This window comes from Cucumis sativus, chromosome 1 (genome assembly GCF_000004075.3).
Source record: "Cucumis sativus cultivar 9930 chromosome 1, Cucumber_9930_V3, whole genome shotgun sequence".
Classification (NCBI taxonomy): domain Eukaryota; kingdom Viridiplantae; phylum Streptophyta; class Magnoliopsida; order Cucurbitales; family Cucurbitaceae; genus Cucumis; species Cucumis sativus.
In genome coordinates, this window is record NC_026655.2 from 11052871 (window position 1) to 11072411 (window position 19541).

Consider the following 19541-nt stretch of genomic DNA (forward strand, 5'->3'; position numbering starts at 1 on the left):
CTGGAAGGTGCGTAATACATCTGTCCATGGGACTAGGTTGTTATTGCTGCTGAGATCGACTCTCGAAAACCTGCTGTTGAGGTAACAAATCCAGAGACTTTCTAATTTCTTAGTTTTCTTTAAGTTTCCTTATTTGGTCTGTCTTTCCCCCCTTTTAACTGGAGTGTTGTTGCCTGTACCATATGAGAAACAAATTGGATTCTGAACTCATGGAAACTACGAGGAGCCTATGTTGGAACTAGAATGGTTCATTCAGACTCAGGCTCCTTCCTAATAAGTGGTATGGTGTTAGTTTCAGAGGAGCAATGGATTGACTTCTAAATTGTCAAATATTTTTATCAAAGTCTTCAAAGAACTCAGAGGAATATCACTTTCTTTTTAGGAAAAAAGAAATGCCAAGTCAATACAACGTACTTGACCTCTGCGAGTCATTCCTTGTAAGCCTCAAGAGACGTCTAATCTCTTCTGTTTTTCTTTTATTTTTGCCGACTTTGTTAATGCAAGGATGTATTCAGCATTTCTAAAACAAAATGTCAAAGTCATTGACTTTGATCCTTTAGTATTTTAATTTTCCAGTATGAACTCTTTGGTAATGCACATAACATGGTACTATATTTTAATTTCTTATCTTTAATTTTCAGTCGTTGGCTGTGTATATTATATTCCAACAGGTCATGGAGAAGCAGTGTAATGCTTGGCACGTTCTGATGCTTTACAATGGTAGATCATCTCAAACTCACAAGCTATATATGTTCACAAGATATTCATTTCTTAACCATTCATTAACAAATGGGAAACTGCATTGTCCTGCCTTCTGTTCGGTCCCCGCAGAAAAAGCTTAGAGGGCTTAAAAAAGCCACGGAGTTAGCTACAACTATTGTCTGTTCTGCTACCGAATGTGGTAACGACCCTCTTCTGAAGGACTTTAAATCTTCAACCAAAACTAGCCTCCAAGTTTGTGAGGTTCGAAATGTTGTTCCATGCTTGAAAGAGCTCGAGAATCTTCTAGCTTCCTTGAAGATAGTCTACTCGGACGAAGCAGGAGCAAAGAAAGTGAAGATTGTGGTTACTAAGGAACAGTTTAAGTTGCTGTTGTCGAATGCAAAGAAGTTGCAATATCGACATAGATTGTTGAGCTACACAGGCCCCCGTAAAGGGTGTAAAAATTGGCGGCCAACGTTGTCTGCAATCTCGGAGGAAGAAGATTTTTGAATAACTGTATAGGTTACAGAGATGATGGAGATCAAGTACAAAATTCAAGTGTTTGTGCTTTATACCTACGGATGCTGAATTTATACCAGCTTCGTTTATGAGAGTTTTCCATTGAATGATCTTACGAAGGCAAACTGCAAGCACAACAAGAAAACAATGAAGAGAAATACGTACTAATACAAAACTCTCTTTGTTAGGTTCGAAAACTCAATTTTGTTCTTTTTTCAGGGAGGTTTTGTTTTTCCCTTCCCTCTAAAAAAATTATCTTTTAGAATATACTATTCAAAACGAGAAGAGATTTAAACCTTCACCTCGCGTACGATGCACTATAACCCATTCAAATTCGTTTGAAATTAGAGATATTTAATGGTCGATTTCGGTCTCTACTAATATTAGGCTAAAATCCTATTTTGGTCTCTAAACTTTGGTATCTTACTTTATTCTACTCCATAAACCTTACAAATGTCTATTGAACTTTTAAAATATTTAAAATGCGCTCTGCTACGAAGATTTTGTTAAATCTGTAATGAAATAATAAGGTGGGGTTTATCATTCTTAAAAACAATAATTGGCTATATTAAAACGATTTCTTTCACCTTTTTATTGACAATGCAGAAATTTGTGAATTTGTTAAATGTATAAGGAGTTTTGAAGAATCTACTAAATTGTGAGCATTTAATAACAAACTTGTGAATTTGTTAAATGTATAAAGAGTTTTGAAGAATCTACTAAATTGTGAGCATTTATTGAAATAACTATAAAATTGCATATGTATGAAAAATTGTACCTACATATTAAGTCATATTTTGTTGGAGGAGATAGGGTATGGGGAGAGTATGAATCCATATTCATATTTTTTATATTTAAATTATATTTAAACATAAAGTTCTATTTCTTAAACTGATAACCGATGACTATATCATATATACTTATCGATTTCTCTCTCATCATCTAAATCAAATAAATTGACTCATTCCATCCTATTGTTTTAAGTTTTATTCCATATGAGCTATCAGGGAAAACTAGTGGACCTACATATCATGAGATCCAACGATCCGAGATTAACTGGCTAAACTCTTTTAGACCAAACTAATCAACATTTGTTAACTAACGGGTCATTCCACTAAAGTCCTGTAGTTGCACTTCCCTCACTATAGATATATTTGTGTCCATTTGATATAACCATGATCGGTAAGTTAATCCTTCGGTTGTTCGTAACCTCGACTGTGTCAAATTACCGTTTTATCCTCGGGATTACATCTTGCTCCTTAAGTTCCACTGATCCACTATTGAACCATTGATTTAAAGTCCAACCTATAAACCAAATCCCTCTCGAGCCAATGAGAGGGTGAGACCCCTTGTTCAGGACCTGGATACAATGCATAAGGGAATAACCTATCTACTGACTCTAATGAGGTCAAGAATGAACTTCATCTTGCACCCTATGTCCCAAACTATCCACCCAGTTTTACCCCTAAAATGGGAGGCATATTAGGCCAACACTAAAGAGCTATCCTTACTTATGCAGATCTAAGGATAATCTCGTGTGAACAAAAGTTCATAGTTAACTCATAATTAAAATTAAGTTACCTAGGTCATCAATAATTAAGATAATTAGTTTTAAATAGTAAACGAGGTTATAACGTAAAAGTAACTATTTCATACTTCAGTCTTATGTAAATATTTTACATAGGATGCCCCTACTTTCATGTATCTACATGAACAATTCAGGATCACCTCGTTTGTACTAACTATAAAGTGGACTGCATCATAGTTTCTCTAAATAAGACGTTCAACCTTTATTCATATACTATAGACTATTTAAGCTATATACTCGAACTTGATCCACGTTTATGTAGTCTCCACATAAAGTTTAAGTTTACTAAAAAATAACCTTGAGATTTAGTTTATTGGATTTAAGATTATAGTATTCAATTTCAAAACAATGACTTTTATTGAGTAAAATATGATTACAAACTATGAATTTTAGGACATAAGTTTCAACATAGTCATCGTACAATTAAGCTCATTTCCTTTAAATTCATTAATTGAAAATTTTGAAACCAAAAGATAATTTAAGCCTAAAATTTAGAAAAAATAAAAACCACTTCTAGATAATATAAAATAATGTTCCCTTATAATAATATCAATTAACTAAATTAAAATTTTGATACCCCGTGTTAATTTTTAATTATCTCTAGTGAGGTCTCCAACTTTCAATTGTTTCCTAAGACCCAAATCCATTATGGTTTTGTAATTTTTACAAACTTGTCCTAATAAAAAGTTGATGGAAATATGAAAGTTGTATTAAGTTCATGAATTCAAAAAATATACACCTCCGATATTAATAAAGTTGGAAACAAATTGAATGGAACAAATAGATAATTAAAGTACTTGTTTGAAATAAAATCGAAAACGTCGATATTTCAAATTCAAACGATGATTCTACGAGTTCGTAAACTAAACTAAACCGGTAACTTAATCAATTACCCAAAACAATTTAAATCACATTCCATTGGAATAATCTTTCTTGAACTTTTCTTTTACCTTAAGAATAATTCCTCACGAGATCCTTGGGCATAGAAATCTTATATATACATTTAATTAATCAATTAACAAAATCAATCTCCACCGACGAGAAAAGCGAGAATATATATAATACAAGCTTAGCATCAACAACATAAACCCCATTATTATTAAATACCAAACCTTGTTTGACATAAGCTTTAATTTCATAATTCAAAAGCAGAATAATCATATTATTTTATTATTCTAAAAGTTGTTCTTTGATTGAGAAAAAGGATTAGAAAAAGAAAAAGAAAAAGAAAAGAATTAATACCCTGCAATCCATAACAGAAACAAAAAAAAGTGATCAAATGTGTAAAGGGACAAAGTAACCGAGTGATCAAGCAAACGGACAACAATCTGAGCAAGCATTCCTTGTCCCCAAGTTTCCATTTGCTTCCTGTCTTAAATGACTCATTAACCCCTCTTCCTCTTTCAACTCCCCCCCCACCAAAGTATCTACTACAAGGGTATTCCTGTATTTTCGAAACAATGAAAATAAGAAGCTGATCAATCAAGCAAAGTCTTAGAACTTTTGAAACTCATCAGCAGTTCAACTTTTTTGTACTTATAAATACCATCGTACCACAAAACTCAGAGAAACCATTGTCACTCATAGCAAGTTCCTTTTTCTCTATATATTTCTCTCATTCTCCTTCTCCTTCTCCATGGACATTCATGCAAAGGTTCTCCAACACAAAGACCAACTAACTGTTGTAGCAGCAGTTTCAGTTGTTCTGTCATTGTTTGTATATGCAGCTCCTCGATTTCTAAGTATTCTAGCTTTCTTTTGGCCTCTCTTTGCCTCCACAGCTGTACTCTTAGTGGTAATGAACGCCTTTGGAGGTGGTTTCCAAGTCGGAACCGAGATTCATGGTATGAGAGCTGGTGAAGGGATTCTAGATTATGTTGCGGGAAGACCTGAAAATGGCGAAAACCACTATAAGTACCAATAACAGATTATTTCTCACGATCAAATTTAAAAAACATACACTCAAAGTTTCTGCTTGTTCATTTTGTATATTCAAACTACCGATGAGTTAGTTCAGTGGAATAACACATGGATGCTCAATGCAAAAAATGGTTTGTAAATTGAATGTAATTCTTCAAATATTTTGTTTGAATCCTAATAGGTAAGTTCAGTAACGATATTTGGAATCAATGGTCACTTAAAAGGTAACCATGAAAATGAAATTTATAGTATCTGCCTCGATAAATTTGGAGTTTTGTATGGATATTAACTTAACTTAATAATCGTCAAGAAATCTGAAAATTGGCCTACCTCCACCTTTTCATAAAAATTCTTGACGTTTTATCTTTAAAACCACTATTTCAAAAAACGTCAAGAAAGAAAAATAACAATCGTCAAGAAAGACTCTTTTTGTAGTAGTGAGTCTATAGACATATCAGAAATAGCAGTGCCCAAGTACCATCGTTTTGGAATTTCTATATTTGTATATACTTATTATTGTTCAAATATTTATCTTTTATTGCTTTTATTTTCTCCTTATTTGTAAAAGGTCTTTCTCCTATTTAAGAAGACCAATTTTGCGATATTTATTAATAAGGATAAATAACTTAACTCTCAACTTTATGTTAGTATCAAAGTAGAAATGACATTAAAATCCTAAAAGTCCTATTTTTTTTAAAAAAAAAAGACTCTTGTTTCTGCCTCGCCGCTATTGTCCTCCGTAATCGCTACCAGACCTTCAGAGTTTGCCAACAACCAAGTCTCCATCGAAAACTTCGTCCATTCTCCTTTGTCGCCAGCTATGAGGCCCTGATTCAGGATGGAGTTCTATTGAAGAGGAACTCCGTTAAGATAGGCTATTTTGACTAAGTATAGAAAGAGGCATTCTGCAAAAAATGATGCGATTGGAGAAAGGGTGATGCGAAGAAAAGTATTTGAGTCTAAGAGCCATCGCGTGAAGTAGGTAACATGTTGAGGTTGCTAGCGAATAAGAAGCTTGCGTTTAATGATAAGATCTAGGTGATTGGGTAGTAATGCAGAGAGAAGTACCTATGCCTAAGACTGTGGGGATGAGGTAGGTGTTCTGTTGAGGTGACTAGACGGCTCTTGGGGAAAATAAATGTTTGTTGCTTCCCGAGACGAGAGGTAGACGATTTAAAGAAGTCTAGCTTTCTAAGGAGATAAGGTTGGCATCTCAAGGGAAATGTCAATCGCAACTGACATTTGGCTACGTGTTGAGTTTGAGTTGGCTGCATAGTGAGACAGAACAGTAAGGTGACATGTGTAAAGTGTGAAAGTAACTGGAGATGTGAAAGGTCACTATAAATAAGACTGAAGGCCGAAAGAAAATGGCGAAAAGTGTTGAATGCTTTACTTAGTTGTTTAGAGGAGATTTTGGAGTATTGAAAAGTTGGTTGAGTGTTGAGGCTAAGTGTTGTAGTGAGTGATTCGTATAAATGAATGTTTGTTTGTGAATGATTTCATGAATGATATTTCTAAATGAACACATATTGTTTATCACATAAACATTGTAATTATATGATCTTTACAAATGAAGAACGTATTTTATGAATGCTTGTATGAAAAGCTTTATTTTTTAATCCTTTCGTTGATGCTTGTTGCACCTCTTCACTCCCTCCCCATCTCCATTTGATTCAGCATACCAGTTGGGCGTTATTAAGACAACGGCTATGAGATTACTACTATATCAGCTTCTGTTAGACATCCTGATTGATCAATGTCAAGCTTCTTAAAAGTGTCAAGTATGGGAGAAACGTCTTCCTGATTGATCTTCCCCATTTCCTTCAGTTTATATATAACAAATTCTGCAGCACTGATAAAGCAGATTGCCAATAAGCCCCATGATACATGCAAGAATGGAATCAAAATAGAATTAGTCATTATTAAGACATGGGTAATGGGAAATAAATCAAGTGCAACCAAGGATAAAAGAAATATGAAGGTAAATCAGGCTGACCTGACTACTTTATCATGATCAAGGTCTGCTTCTTCAAGATCCGAATATGTGAGGCTTCGGCTGAGAACCCAATTAACCAGTGATTCTTGTCTCCTTTCTGTGTATAATTCTGCAAGGTACAGAAAAAACTGTGCTAAGCAGATGGTACCGCTCATTATCCAAATGACAGCAAAAACACGACCGGCTGTAGTAGAGAAGCTCTGATCCCCATAGCCGAGAGTCGTGATTGTGGAACAGACACAATAAAAGGCATCTGTGAACTCTAGGTTCTCAACCACAGTCAAGAAAAGGATTCCAACAACGATAAGAGCCCAAAGGAGGATTCCAGTCATAATGAATTTGTATTTCAATTTGTTAGCCTCAGATTCCTGAAGGATCTCACTGGAGCTGATCTTTTTCCTCATGCACATGGCCTTAACCAGAAGAATTTCCTGCTTTTCGACTATGTAATCCGCTGCCTTGCTAAGAATCATCCCACCAAGAGTCATTCCAGTGAAGACATAAACACATGCAAGTAGTTTTGCAACCATGCTATCAGGAACAAGATCACCATACCCAACGGTGGTCATTGTCACAACACAAAAGTAAATGGAATCGACAACCCCATTTGTTTTCTTTCCAGTGATCTGATCCCGAACAAGGAAAAAACAAAATGTGCCTCCTCCCAAATAAGTCGCCAGAAGAACAAATACTTTCCTAAAACTAACTTGTGAAACAGCAATACGTTGATGAGACACTACATCGTAATTTTGTGGTTGATTGTTATTTTCTACTGAATGTGAAAAACTACCATGTCGGTTAGATTTCCTTCTCAGGAGAGAATTCTTCTTATCAGAATCAGATAGCTTAGGAAGCAAGGATTGCTCAAAATCATCAGAGTCCATCAGAAAATCAATAAAGCTCTTCTAACCAGGTTCAAACGTCGATTTTTAACTCAGAGGATATTAATTTTTGGCAAGCAACCGTTATGAGGTCGTTAACATAGATACCAATTTGCCAACAAAAAGAATCGATCACATGATACTAATCCACAGGCAGAAGCTGGCCAAACACACCCTTCCTCAGGCACATTACATAGAACAATGCCTTCAATTTTCAAAGCCTAATTATCAATTGAAAGATCGAAATTATTACCTCCAAATCAATTTCAAGAGCTCTCCCATATCATTAGTATTACCGTTAAAGAATTAGTGTTTTTGGAAATAACATGATGCCGAAACCAGTACTATGCAGCAAGCAACAGCCATCCTCACATTTTATCATCAAATGCTGGAATAAACGAAAGGATAATCGAAAGGCCTGATGATTTTGTTTAGGCACATTAACAGTAATTCCCTATTTAGCTTAATGATTTTCCCCAGGCAATTAGAGAAAGTTCATAAGAAATCAATTATAAACATTGTTTAACCTGTTCAATAAATAGAGATAAGAGAAGAGTTTTAAGAGTGATTATTAAATAACAAAGTCCATCATAAGGCATAAGTACATCTACAATTTAGACCAGAAAGTTGTCTTTCTTTATATAGAAAGAACAAATTAAGAGTCAAGAAAAGGGATGTATGAGAAATTGCCATGGAATCCAACATTCAATCTCTGACATCCACCTGCCAAAATCCTTACCACTCGCCATTAACAAGCCACCATTTTTCCCGCAACCCATTACCTGAAAACGACATGTCGTAATAATAAAGCCAAGCCCCTTATACAACAACAAACTATTCCTACTTGCACAAAGCACCAGAAACTTACACGAATCAATCCGCTGCATGAACAATCACTTCAAAAGGATGAAAGCCAAGAACACTAATCTTCCACCAAAACCCATGATTGCATTACATGGGGTCGTTACAGAATTCGGGTATAGAATTGAAATTTGTCGCTGGAGGTGAGAGTAAGGAATAAATTAGTCGATAATGATGGGAAGTGGTAAAAGGGGTCCCATTAAAGAGAAAGATGAAGAGAATGCACATTATTTGGATCCACAAAAACAGGTAAGAAAAGAAGGAAAAAGAAAGGGGCGGATTTGGAGCCACAGGATGGGATTTGAGAGGTCGATTTTATGGTTTAGGAGATTGAACGAAGTGGAAGAAGACAAATTGGGAAAAGAAATTGTCGGATGAATGATGATGAGGATGAAGGGAGAAAGAAAATCATAGTAATTTGTGTTGTAATTGTCTTTGGGTTCACTACTGCTTTTCCACCCTTTTATTGATTCTCTGTTTAAAGTACAATCCTTAAGTACAATTCTTCAGGTAATGGAAAAGATTGTGGCTAGCTTTTTCCTAGTGATTAAAGTTGTTTTTCTTGTAACTTTAATTTGTGACCGGTATCAAATAGCACCTCCTAGTAAAGTTGCTCATGTTTTTGCAACAGTAGAGATCTAACGAATGAGGTTTTAAAATAACTTCTTAGGTTTCACCTTTTTCCTGAACTAATAAAGTAGTCAGAAAACCTTGCTTATATTTAGTCTTTTCTCACATTTCAATATATTTCCTCTTTAAATATGTGTTTATCCAAATCTTATATAATCATAAGATGCGAGTAAAAATTGTAATGTAGATGAAATGTATTTTTTAAAAAGCTATATTAGTTCAAACATTAATTACTATTTCAATAACATTCATACTTCAACTAACACATGCCATTCAAAAATGTTATTGCAAAAAATGACGGAAGTCCCTGTAGCAAAATTTCATAAGTAATATAAGTATTTTAGTTTATTTCTTTATATTAGAAAAGGTTCATTTTATATACATAATTTCAAAAGTTATCTACATGAATAAAACTTGAGGTGGGTAATCAAATAAAATATTTAGGCTGAATCAATGTTATTAAATTGATTTCTCAACAAATTGTAATAGGTTTTGTAACATAACATTATACAACAAAGTAGTCAAAATATTTTAGATGTGATAGTGAAATATTGCTTTAGTTTCCAAAATGTTGTATTTGTTGTGGTAATGATTTTGTGTTTTAAAATGAATGAAATTACATATATATAACTAAAATTGTTGTATTATTGGGGATGTTTGTCAACCCACAATATGATACACTTTAATTAAAGTTTTCAAATAATAAAATTTCTCTCTTCTCTCTCTATTATGGTAAAATCGCATTTACTTCTTACCTTTCCTTTGTTTCTCTCAACTAATTCACAAGGGTTGCTAATTGTCTTAAAAGAAAATTAGTCAAATAGATGAAGAATTATGTAAATCTAAATAATAATCCAACTTAGCTTCTTCAACAGCTTTTTATTAATTACGATTCATGGATCAAAACCAAAAAAAAAAAAAAATTAAGTTAGGCAGGTTGGTTCTTAAAATTTTATTCCCAAATATATGTTAAAAATGACTATCTTTTGACAAAGTTGATACAAAATGTCAAAAACTATATAGTTGAAAAAAAGTTAGATCAAATTGTGGACAAGAAGGTAAAAGTGGCATAAAAAGATCATATGTATTCTATTATTTCGCTCTTTGATATGTAGCATATAACATATTTCTTGAGGACGTATAAATCATTGACATGTATACTTTTTACATACGACCTTTTTCTTGACTATGTTGTAGACTATCAAAAGAGATGATCTTTTTCTTGTAGTCGTTATATTTTCAAGGTTTAGGATTTATTACCACTTTGAAGTTGAAGTTTGTATCAAAACATTTTCATCGAAATTTTCTTATTATGTTTATAGACCAAAAATTTGTGATAGCACATATACATTTTTTTTATATTTTTTGTAAGAACAAATTTAAATACAAATGAAAAATAAAATTGAGGAGTGAGAATTGAAGGAAAAGATCACAAATGAAAGAACAAATTTTCTTTGAAGGAGTCAAATTGAAATGAAGAAAACAGGTATGATTCAAACAAATATCATGTGCACGTTATTTGTAAATAGGCATGATAACCTTTTGCTTGAAAATTTAACGGTAGAGATTCATTTTTTATTTTCTATTACGTAACAATTGGGTAGAAAATATTTGAACAAAAAATGTTGTATTCGAACTGAGTTCTTCATAACTTAAAAACTCTATTTTGTGAGGATAAAAAGTTCCATCACTATTACACTACAATTTTAAAAAATAAATAACATGAATGGTTTGTTTTTATGAGTAAAAGAAAATGAATCTAAATTTGTATAGTTGAATAATAAGGAGAGAGTTTTGATTTCATATTTAAACATAGTTGAACTTTGAAAAGAAGTAAAATAAAACTGTATATATAAAAGAAAAAGGTTTATTAGACCATAAAAATATTAATATTAATATCAATATTATTATTGATTAATTAGGCAATCATTTAACTTAATTAAATTACACAGCAATGAGGTGAGTTTGAGCTGCTTCAATTCTCATTTCCTCCTTCATTTTTCTAATAAACTCTTCAATTTTCTTGTTCAATTCTTCTGTGCTCACCACTATCTCTAATTCTCTCCTTTTTCCTTCTTTTTGATCTTCTTCTTCTTCTTCTTCTTCTTCTTCAACCTCATCTGTAAAACACCCTTCATCTTCTTCTAATTCTTCTTCTAATAATTCACCTCTACATATTCCTTCTTCCTTTTCTTCTTCTTCTTCTTGGGTGTGATCAGAATCAGATTCTTCATCAGTGGCAACAGCGGCCACAACATCATGTTCAAATAAGTTGTGATGATGATTATGACGGGAATGGGGAAATGGACAATAATTCCCAAAAGAAGAGGAAGAGGAAGAAGAAGAAACAGAGGAAGTGGCAAGAAGAAAAAGAATTCCAATATTACAAATCAAGAACATGTATTTTCTTTCCACAGCATGGGTTAGAATGGAGAAGAGGAAAGTTGAAAAATAGACACTAAAGGAATGAGGAAATAGAGAGAAGAGAGAAAAAAACAGCCCTAAAAGCAAACAAAACACAGTCAGCTTCACCATCCTTTTCAACCACTCAACTTTGCTGCTGCAATTCTTGGATGATGATGTTGATCTAAATATAACATCATAATTATTCAGATTCAAGCTGCTTTCACTTAAGTGTTGTTCCATATTGAAATGGAATTAATCACAAAAACGAAAATGAGAGGTTTTTGGGTGTGGGGGTTTGGTTTTAATTTTGTAGAGCTACACATATTCTGTTCCTTATATAGTGGTCCTTATTAAAGCACTTCCCCATGCCCATGTTTGAGGAGTTGATTTCATGACTCGAAATTACCAAAATGACATATGGGACATACAGGAGGGCAAAATGGTATTTTGGGGAATGGGAAAAATATGAGAGGATGGAGACAAAAAGAGAGAGAGACAAGGGCTCGAACCTTCTGGGTTTTGCCTAATGAAATTAAGCCATGCGAAAAAAGGCCAAGCTGACACGTGGATTTGTAAATAAATTGAATTTAGGGCTTACTGAAATTAGGGTTTTTTTGGGGTTACAATTTGAATTTTATTTTCTTTATTTTCCTTTTTCCTCATTTGGTTTGAGCCTCAAAAATATTATAAATATATAACAATAAACGTCTCAATCATTATAAATATATAGACTTTCTATCACGCTAAATAGTTTTAACAAATCTTTACCACCTATCTTAAACATTTTTTTTTTCTATTTATCATCGATAGACCATTACATTCAATCACTTAATTAAGTATGCTTAACACTTATTGGCCACATTTTTTTTTTCCTTTTGTGTATATTCCTAAAGAAATTTTTTTAAATATGTTATTGATAGAGCATTAATACGTCTACAACATTTTTTTTTATTGATAAACTATTATTTATGTCTATCGCTGCTACATCATTCTTATGTTTATTATCATTGATAGACCATTTCTACACTGGTAATTGATACATATATCTCAGTACTTATGTATATCTAAAAAATGGTATGTCAGTGATACATTGATAATATAACTTCTTGTAATTTGTTTCATGAATTGATTTGTTATTCATATTAAGTTTTTTTTTTTTTAACATGTTCTAATTTATTGTTATGATAAATTAATTATAATTTTTATGATACAAACGAGTTACATCTATCAATGATTGACTAATATAGGATTTGACAACTTTAACTATTAACTAATGGATATCTCAGTTAATAATAGGGAGTGATAGAAAGAAATAAAAAACAAAAAACAGAAAAATATTAAAGAAATAAAAAGTTTGTTGAGTGAAAATTAACTATAATTGAATAATTGAATGAGATGCATAATAATCAGCAAGTATCTAAATATTATTTTCAATCATTTGAACGTATAAATCATATACATCACAGTATTAGTTATTGAGTTTTTATTTTTTTGGTTTTGAGTTTGATATATACATGATAGAAGATTCAAACCTTTAACGTTTCGATTAAAAATATATGTTTTACATTAGTTGAACCATATTATAATTAAGTTTAAATTTTGTTAGCTTTTAAACAAAAATGGTCAAAAATAATAAAATTGATAAAATATTTAAATTTCATTAAAGAAATTTAATTAATTAATTTTTGTTCTTAGTGGTTTTTGTTTTGATAAAACCCCTAACTTAAGACACATCTAACTTCTAACTCTTTTCCAATGTTTAACAAGACAATAATTATAGGAATAACCTAATTTTGGAATACATTGAATTTAATTGAACTTAAACTAGTAGGCCCCACAAGTTCATGTGATTGATAAATTCAGTGTATACATATACTGAATCACGAATTTATTAAGGGGTCAAGAAACACATTATTAACTTTGAAGTGTTAGATTACGGTATATATTAAATTTCATTTCATTTTGCCTAAATTCTACTTCTTATGCAGTAGTTATGCCTTTCTGGTTGTGAGTTCGAATCTTGTATCATACAATTTTTTTTTCGAAATAGTTTTTATTCCAAATATCAATAATTTTCTTTCCTAAAAGAAAGATAATTTTTTAACTTATTTTTCTAGTCCTCATTTGTTATCTAACAATTTTTAAAAAACAAATGCAACAAAGTCGGTGATCAAAACTTTTACTTATTCATTATTTTTTTTTCTTTATTATACAAATTTTAAATTCATATATTTATTGTTACGAATGTAGTGAATGTTATTGAAGTATCAGTAAAATGTCTAGATTTGTTTTTAACATTTTTAGTGTGTTTATTATATAGTGCCCGTACTTCTTATATAAATTTTTTGGATCCTATACATTCAGTGAATGTTAGTGAGAATGATCCATTATTTAATAAATCACGTGTAAATATTCCACATGATTTGATTTATCTAACTCTTATTGGTTAATGAAAGCTTTGGAAGGTTCATCAATTAAACCATTGAGTATTATTCATGAGTAGCACCGTTCAGGAAGGTCGCACTACAAAGTTGTTTTACAATATGTTAGGGAATGCACTTAGCACCAATATCTGATTATGAATGTAATTTGAATGTCATGTTGACTAATCATTTGCGCATAGTCACAAACACCAAAATTATGAACTTACAAATATTTGTTTTTGGTATGAGTTTAAATATATTCAAAGAGTAACACATTGTTAGTATGTTTCTTTTTTATATATGGACATATTTAAAATAGGTGGAACTGCATGATCCCAACATAGAAAAAAGATGATAGCATTTGAAAAATTTCCCTCGTAACCCCCATTTCTCCCATCTATCACACGCAAGACTTCTTGAATCACCCTCGGTCGTTGAACCCCGATTTCCTCAACCCCAATTTCTCTCAACATTGTGCGAATCTTCCCTCCACCACCCAAGCTCCAGATGGCCGGTCGTCGAATGATCTCACAAGATTGACGTTGTACCACGCACAGACGTTCCACCATGCATTGTTAGTCATCGAACGACCACGCACGAAAGTATTTAAGACCCAATTCGCTCCACGCACATATGTTCGTAGACGCTCCAGCACCATCGTTCATGTCACACCCTACCACTAGCACATGCTTGCTTGTCCCGAGATGTGGCGTGATGCCAACTGAAGTCGTTCGCCTTCGGAACAACCTCGATTGACACATGACATGAAAACGTGAAACATTCAACAACAAAAGTCTTTTAACTTAAAATACTTAAAACTGTAGTGTGACCCATTTGAAATTCTTTTTATTGAAACCAAGTGAAGAGTATATCAAACGTAAAAGTATAAACTCTTGAATAACAACATTAATATTTTAAAGTAAACCAATTCCTTTTATGACTAAAAACTAAGTTGCCTTGGCAGCAATATGTTCAACATGTGGATATCCACAATTTGCACCTAGAAAGTGGGAAAATGTTTTTGAAAGGGTAAGTCAAAAGACTTAGTGAGCAGCAATTTTATAAAACATGTTTCCATAAACGTTTAAGTAATAAAACTGTAGCTTAAATATACATTTATCAGTAAATAGTTGTGATCGTGAAACTTGAAATATTTGCATTAGCATTTCGAAGACAAACCTTCATAGTCACGAGCAGTATTTACTCTTTCGTCCGGGAACAGTCGATGGGTAGCTAACCCTCCTCCTTTAAGGCATAACAGTATACCTTTCTTGATGACCCATAGTTAAAAATAAGTTCATCAACCATACCATCAGTATGAAGTTAACCACATGTATACAATAGGTCTCATGGAATATTCAGACATATCACAAAAACATTTGAAAACATGAAATACTTCATTGAATGTATTTAAGATATTTCCTTGAATCATGAAATCATAACATAGTTTTGACAATATCATTTTAGTAAACATTTATCAATAACATGGCTTGTATAAGAACTTGAGATCATGTGAACAAAATATTTTACTTGTAAGCTTGAAATCTTGTCTAGCAAATACTTTGGAAATCATGGTATTACTAACAAGCTATTGCTTGTAGAGCTAGAAAGCATGTTTCATAAATAATGATTTAAAACATGGTGTTACTGATCAAGCATGTTTCATAAATAATGATTTAAAATATGGTGCTACTAACAATACTTGTATAGTCTTGGTCATGGGAATTCTTTCTTGTCCTAAAACATTCATATTTTAACCTTAATTAATTTCTTGAACATAAAAATATCCAAAAGGTCTTAAAAAATTCCAAAAAAAATATCAAAATCTCTCAAAATAGCCCAACGGAGCTCAGTGTCATGGTGCAGAGGGCTGACATTTAAAAACTGTCATAGATTTATGACAGTTAATTCTTCGAATCCGAAAAATTTCATCTTTTCCCGCCAAAAGCGCGAATTTTGATCTTTTGTGACGGTTTTTTCTTTTATCTTTCCAATTTGGGATATATGTAACTGTCATAGTAGATAGGTTTTGTTGTAGTGAATTTATACTTTTGCAAAAATAGCAAACCGAAAGCCCAACCCATATTTTAAATATACAAAATTACCAACTACCATTCATCTTCCCACATTTCACGCATTTCTTTTTCCCTTCACGTTGTTTCATCTTCGCGAAATTTAGAACACGACGAAAACCACCCGATCGAACAAATTTTGAACGAAAAACTTCACAAAGACCATTTTCTTGATACACGAAATGACAAGGTATTTCACGGAGACAATTGTTTGATTTATTTTTCTAACTCAGACACTTCTACACACTTTTATTCACTTCACTCAAACCATTATTTGATTTCTTTTTCTAACTCATACAATTCTATACACTTTTATTCACTTAACGGAAATCATTATTTAATTTCTTTTTTTAGTATTTTATATTGTTGTTGAATACAAACAACTTTTTGAAATTGAAATGTTTTATTTTTTATCGAATACAAACAAATAAGGGGAAAGATTGAGAAAGATAAAACGATGAAAAGAAATAAGAAGTTTGAAAAGGGTGAAAGTTCAAAAAGTAGAAAAAGAAAAAAGAAAAGAAAAAAAGAAAGGATCATCGTCCAAGAAAGAGGTAATTACTGTAAGGATCATCGTCCAAGAAAGAGATTGTTGATACACTCGATTTGTTTCACTGATAAACTGCTCATACACATATTATTAGTTTAAAACACTTGATATGATGTTGATACACTTGTTAAATTGTCGATACACTTGATATTTTGTTGATACACTCAATAAGTTAAATACTCGATACACTTGTTAAATTGTTGATACACTTGATATTTTGTTGATGCACTCAATTAGTTAAATACACATGATGCACTAAGCATGATATACTTTTATATATTGTTGATAAGTTTGTTATGGTTTGGTGATACACTTCATAGATTTAATACTTAACTTCACTCATACGTATTTTTAGTTTGATAAGCTTGATATTTTGTTGATACACTCAATCAGTTAAATACGCTTGATGCACTAAACATGATACACTTTATGTATTGTTGATATGCTTGTATACTACAAGAAATATCAGTTATGATAGCATCAAAATAACATTATTGTTGATTTTCGATAGTGTTTTCAAAATGTTGTCATAGCGAATGTTATTGAAAGTCCAAGACTTTCCATAGCGTTTTAACAACGCGGTGTAAAATGTCATAATATGTCTCTATTGATAGCACATATATGATGCTATAAATGCTTTTTATAACATAAAAAAAAAAGCTATTGAGAATTGAATAGTATTTTTTATTGCGTTGAAAAAATCGTTATCAAAATGTTTCAATAGAGTTTTCAATACAATTGGAAAAATGCTATAAAAGATATTTTATAGCGTTTTTTATTGCGTTCGAAGAGCGTTATCAAAACGTTTCAATGGCTATTTTAATAACATTGAAAAAGCACTATCAAAATGTTTCAATAGCGTTTTAATAACATTGGAAAATGTTATAAAATACTTTTGTAGCACCGTAAAACAAGGGGGTCGAAGTAAGATTACTGGTGGGATGATGGAAGAACCTATGAGAAATGCACTCATAAATTTCAAGTTGTTGAATCCATAGAGAGTAGTCAGCAACTAACTCGGAGTAGAGCAAACAAAATTAACATAACCATATTCGTTTGAAAGTTTCAGAAGATGGGAAATCATTGGACTCTACTTGAAACAATTAAACAGTGACAAAATATTGTCACTTGCGACGGAAATACAAAAACAGATTCATATTGTCATCCAACAATTAAAAGAAAAGGGGTAAAAAAAAAAAGAAAAAACCTCCTTGAGCATCAAGTAACATCTTCAACATAGGTCTTGGGCCCAAGAGGGTATGAATAATGTTGGCTACAACCAACAGGAGAAGTGAAAATGACATGGAATGGCAAGAACTTCATATTAAAGTAAAGCTTAAGAAGCAAATAACACAAACCTTGGAAGCTTGGATGTCAGCATGGCGAACCTTGCTCCTAGACTCACGTTTTAGAGAATCTTCTGCTCAATTAACCAACATAAAAACATTTAGATTGAAAAACAGAAAAGAGAAAGGAATGAAGATGGATCGAACAGTCGAAATGTTGGGAAAATAGGTGGTGAAATCAACAGAAGTTCAAGTGGAAGAGGCTGACCTGCCATCATAAATTTAAAGATCAGAGCCTGAAGTTCTAGCCCCTCACTGTAACATCGTTAAAGGTGATTTATTCATCCCCATCATTCCACTTGCCATTTCACCTAAAACTACAGTCCTACTTCCATCCTCACCTCACCACCACCACCACTATTGTTCATAATAACCACAACAAGAGTTTATCCTTTGCTGCTGACCACTAGCACTTTCTCTAGCAACTAATATTGTAAAACCCACAACCGCTTTTGGGTAAAACACCCCAAAATTCCCTCAAACATAATCTGAGACAGAGAATAAAATCATGGGACATAGATCAGCCTCTATCTCCACCATTTGGATTGCTCTCACTATCACTCTCTATAATGTTTGTTTTTAGTGTCCGAAGGTTAGTGAAGGAAGATCAATTATTTGTCCTAAAGTTTGAAGATGGAAACAACCCATATCAGTTTCTAATACACCAACCAGCAAGAGAGGATTTTTTCTTCCCTTGGGCGTGAACGAAATCGAAGAGAGGTTTGAGACGAGATGAGAATGAATGAGCGTGAACGAACAAAATCAAAGAGTGAATGTGGGGAGAGATGGAATTGAAGAGAGGATGGAATTGAGCGTGGGGCGTGAACGAATGGAAATGAAATCGAAGAGAGGTATTTGAAGCGTTAACAAAAATGAAAACAAGCGGGGGCAAGTGCAATGCGGAAAACCCTAAAAAAAGAATTAGATTTTTTCCCGCTTTTTTTCCTTACTTTTTATAGCATGTTATAAAAATTGTTATGGTTTGACGTTATTAAAAGAGATATTTGTTGTAGTGATAGTTTGGTGATACACTTGATAGTTTTAATATACTTAGTCATTTGCTAAACTTCACTAGTACGTATTATTAGTTTGGTACGCTTAATATTTTGTTGATACACTCAATAAGTTAAATGCACTTGATAAACTAAACATTATACATTTTATGTATCATTGGTATGCTTGTTATGGTTTGGTGATATACTTGATTGAACGGATCATTTTCAATTTACTTAAACAGCTTAATTCTGAAGGGAACCTTACAAACAAAGTTCATTACTATTCAAAGTTGACAATAATAGAGTCGATTGTCAAAAAGTTGTCTGAAGAGCAAGTGCAAATGTTTAGGAAGGGTTCATTTGGGCGCCTTCTTGATATTCAAATCAACTACTATATTTGGTCTACAATATCTTCAACCTTCTATTGATGATGCAATAACCATAAACAATATTTCATATGCAGTAAATGAACCTACAAAAAGGGAACAAAATAGAACAATCAATTTAATAGATGCACTAAATAGTAAGTGCGTACATCATACAATAAGTATACTTCATAATAGGTATATCAGTAAACTTTATAACAGATTCTTTTACTCTCCAAGCCTTATAATAACTAACAGAAACTCCATAATTCATACGCATATGGTGG

General features: G+C 32.4%; 2 protein-coding genes and 1 long non-coding RNA gene across 3 annotated transcripts; all 3 read right to left on the reverse strand.

Annotated features, from left to right (window-relative positions):
* Positions 1 to 6201: 6201 nt before the first annotated feature.
* LOC101214791 (two-pore potassium channel 1) lies at positions 6202 to 9017 on the reverse strand. Its single transcript, XM_004139554.3, has 3 exons — positions 8475 to 9017; positions 6726 to 8388; positions 6202 to 6581 (listed from the first exon to the last, which is right to left on the reverse strand). Exons 2-3 carry the CDS (start codon positions 7607 to 7609, stop codon positions 6437 to 6439), a joined length of 1029 nt encoding a protein of 342 aa, XP_004139602.1. The 5' UTR covers positions 7610 to 8388; positions 8475 to 9017; the 3' UTR covers positions 6202 to 6436.
* A 1928-nt stretch (positions 9018 to 10945) lies between these two features.
* On the reverse strand, positions 10946 to 11830 carry LOC105434473. The gene has a single exon (XM_031880186.1). The coding sequence runs from the start codon at positions 11741 to 11743 to the stop codon at positions 11042 to 11044; it is 702 nt and encodes a 233-aa protein (XP_031736046.1). The 5' UTR covers positions 11744 to 11830; the 3' UTR covers positions 10946 to 11041.
* A 5720-nt stretch (positions 11831 to 17550) lies between these two features.
* LOC116401718 lies at positions 17551 to 18786 on the reverse strand. Its single transcript, XR_004214053.1, has 2 exons — positions 18103 to 18786; positions 17551 to 17968 (listed from the first exon to the last, which is right to left on the reverse strand). It is a non-coding gene; the product is annotated as an uncharacterized LOC116401718 (long non-coding RNA).
* Positions 18787 to 19541: the final 755 nt, after the last annotated feature.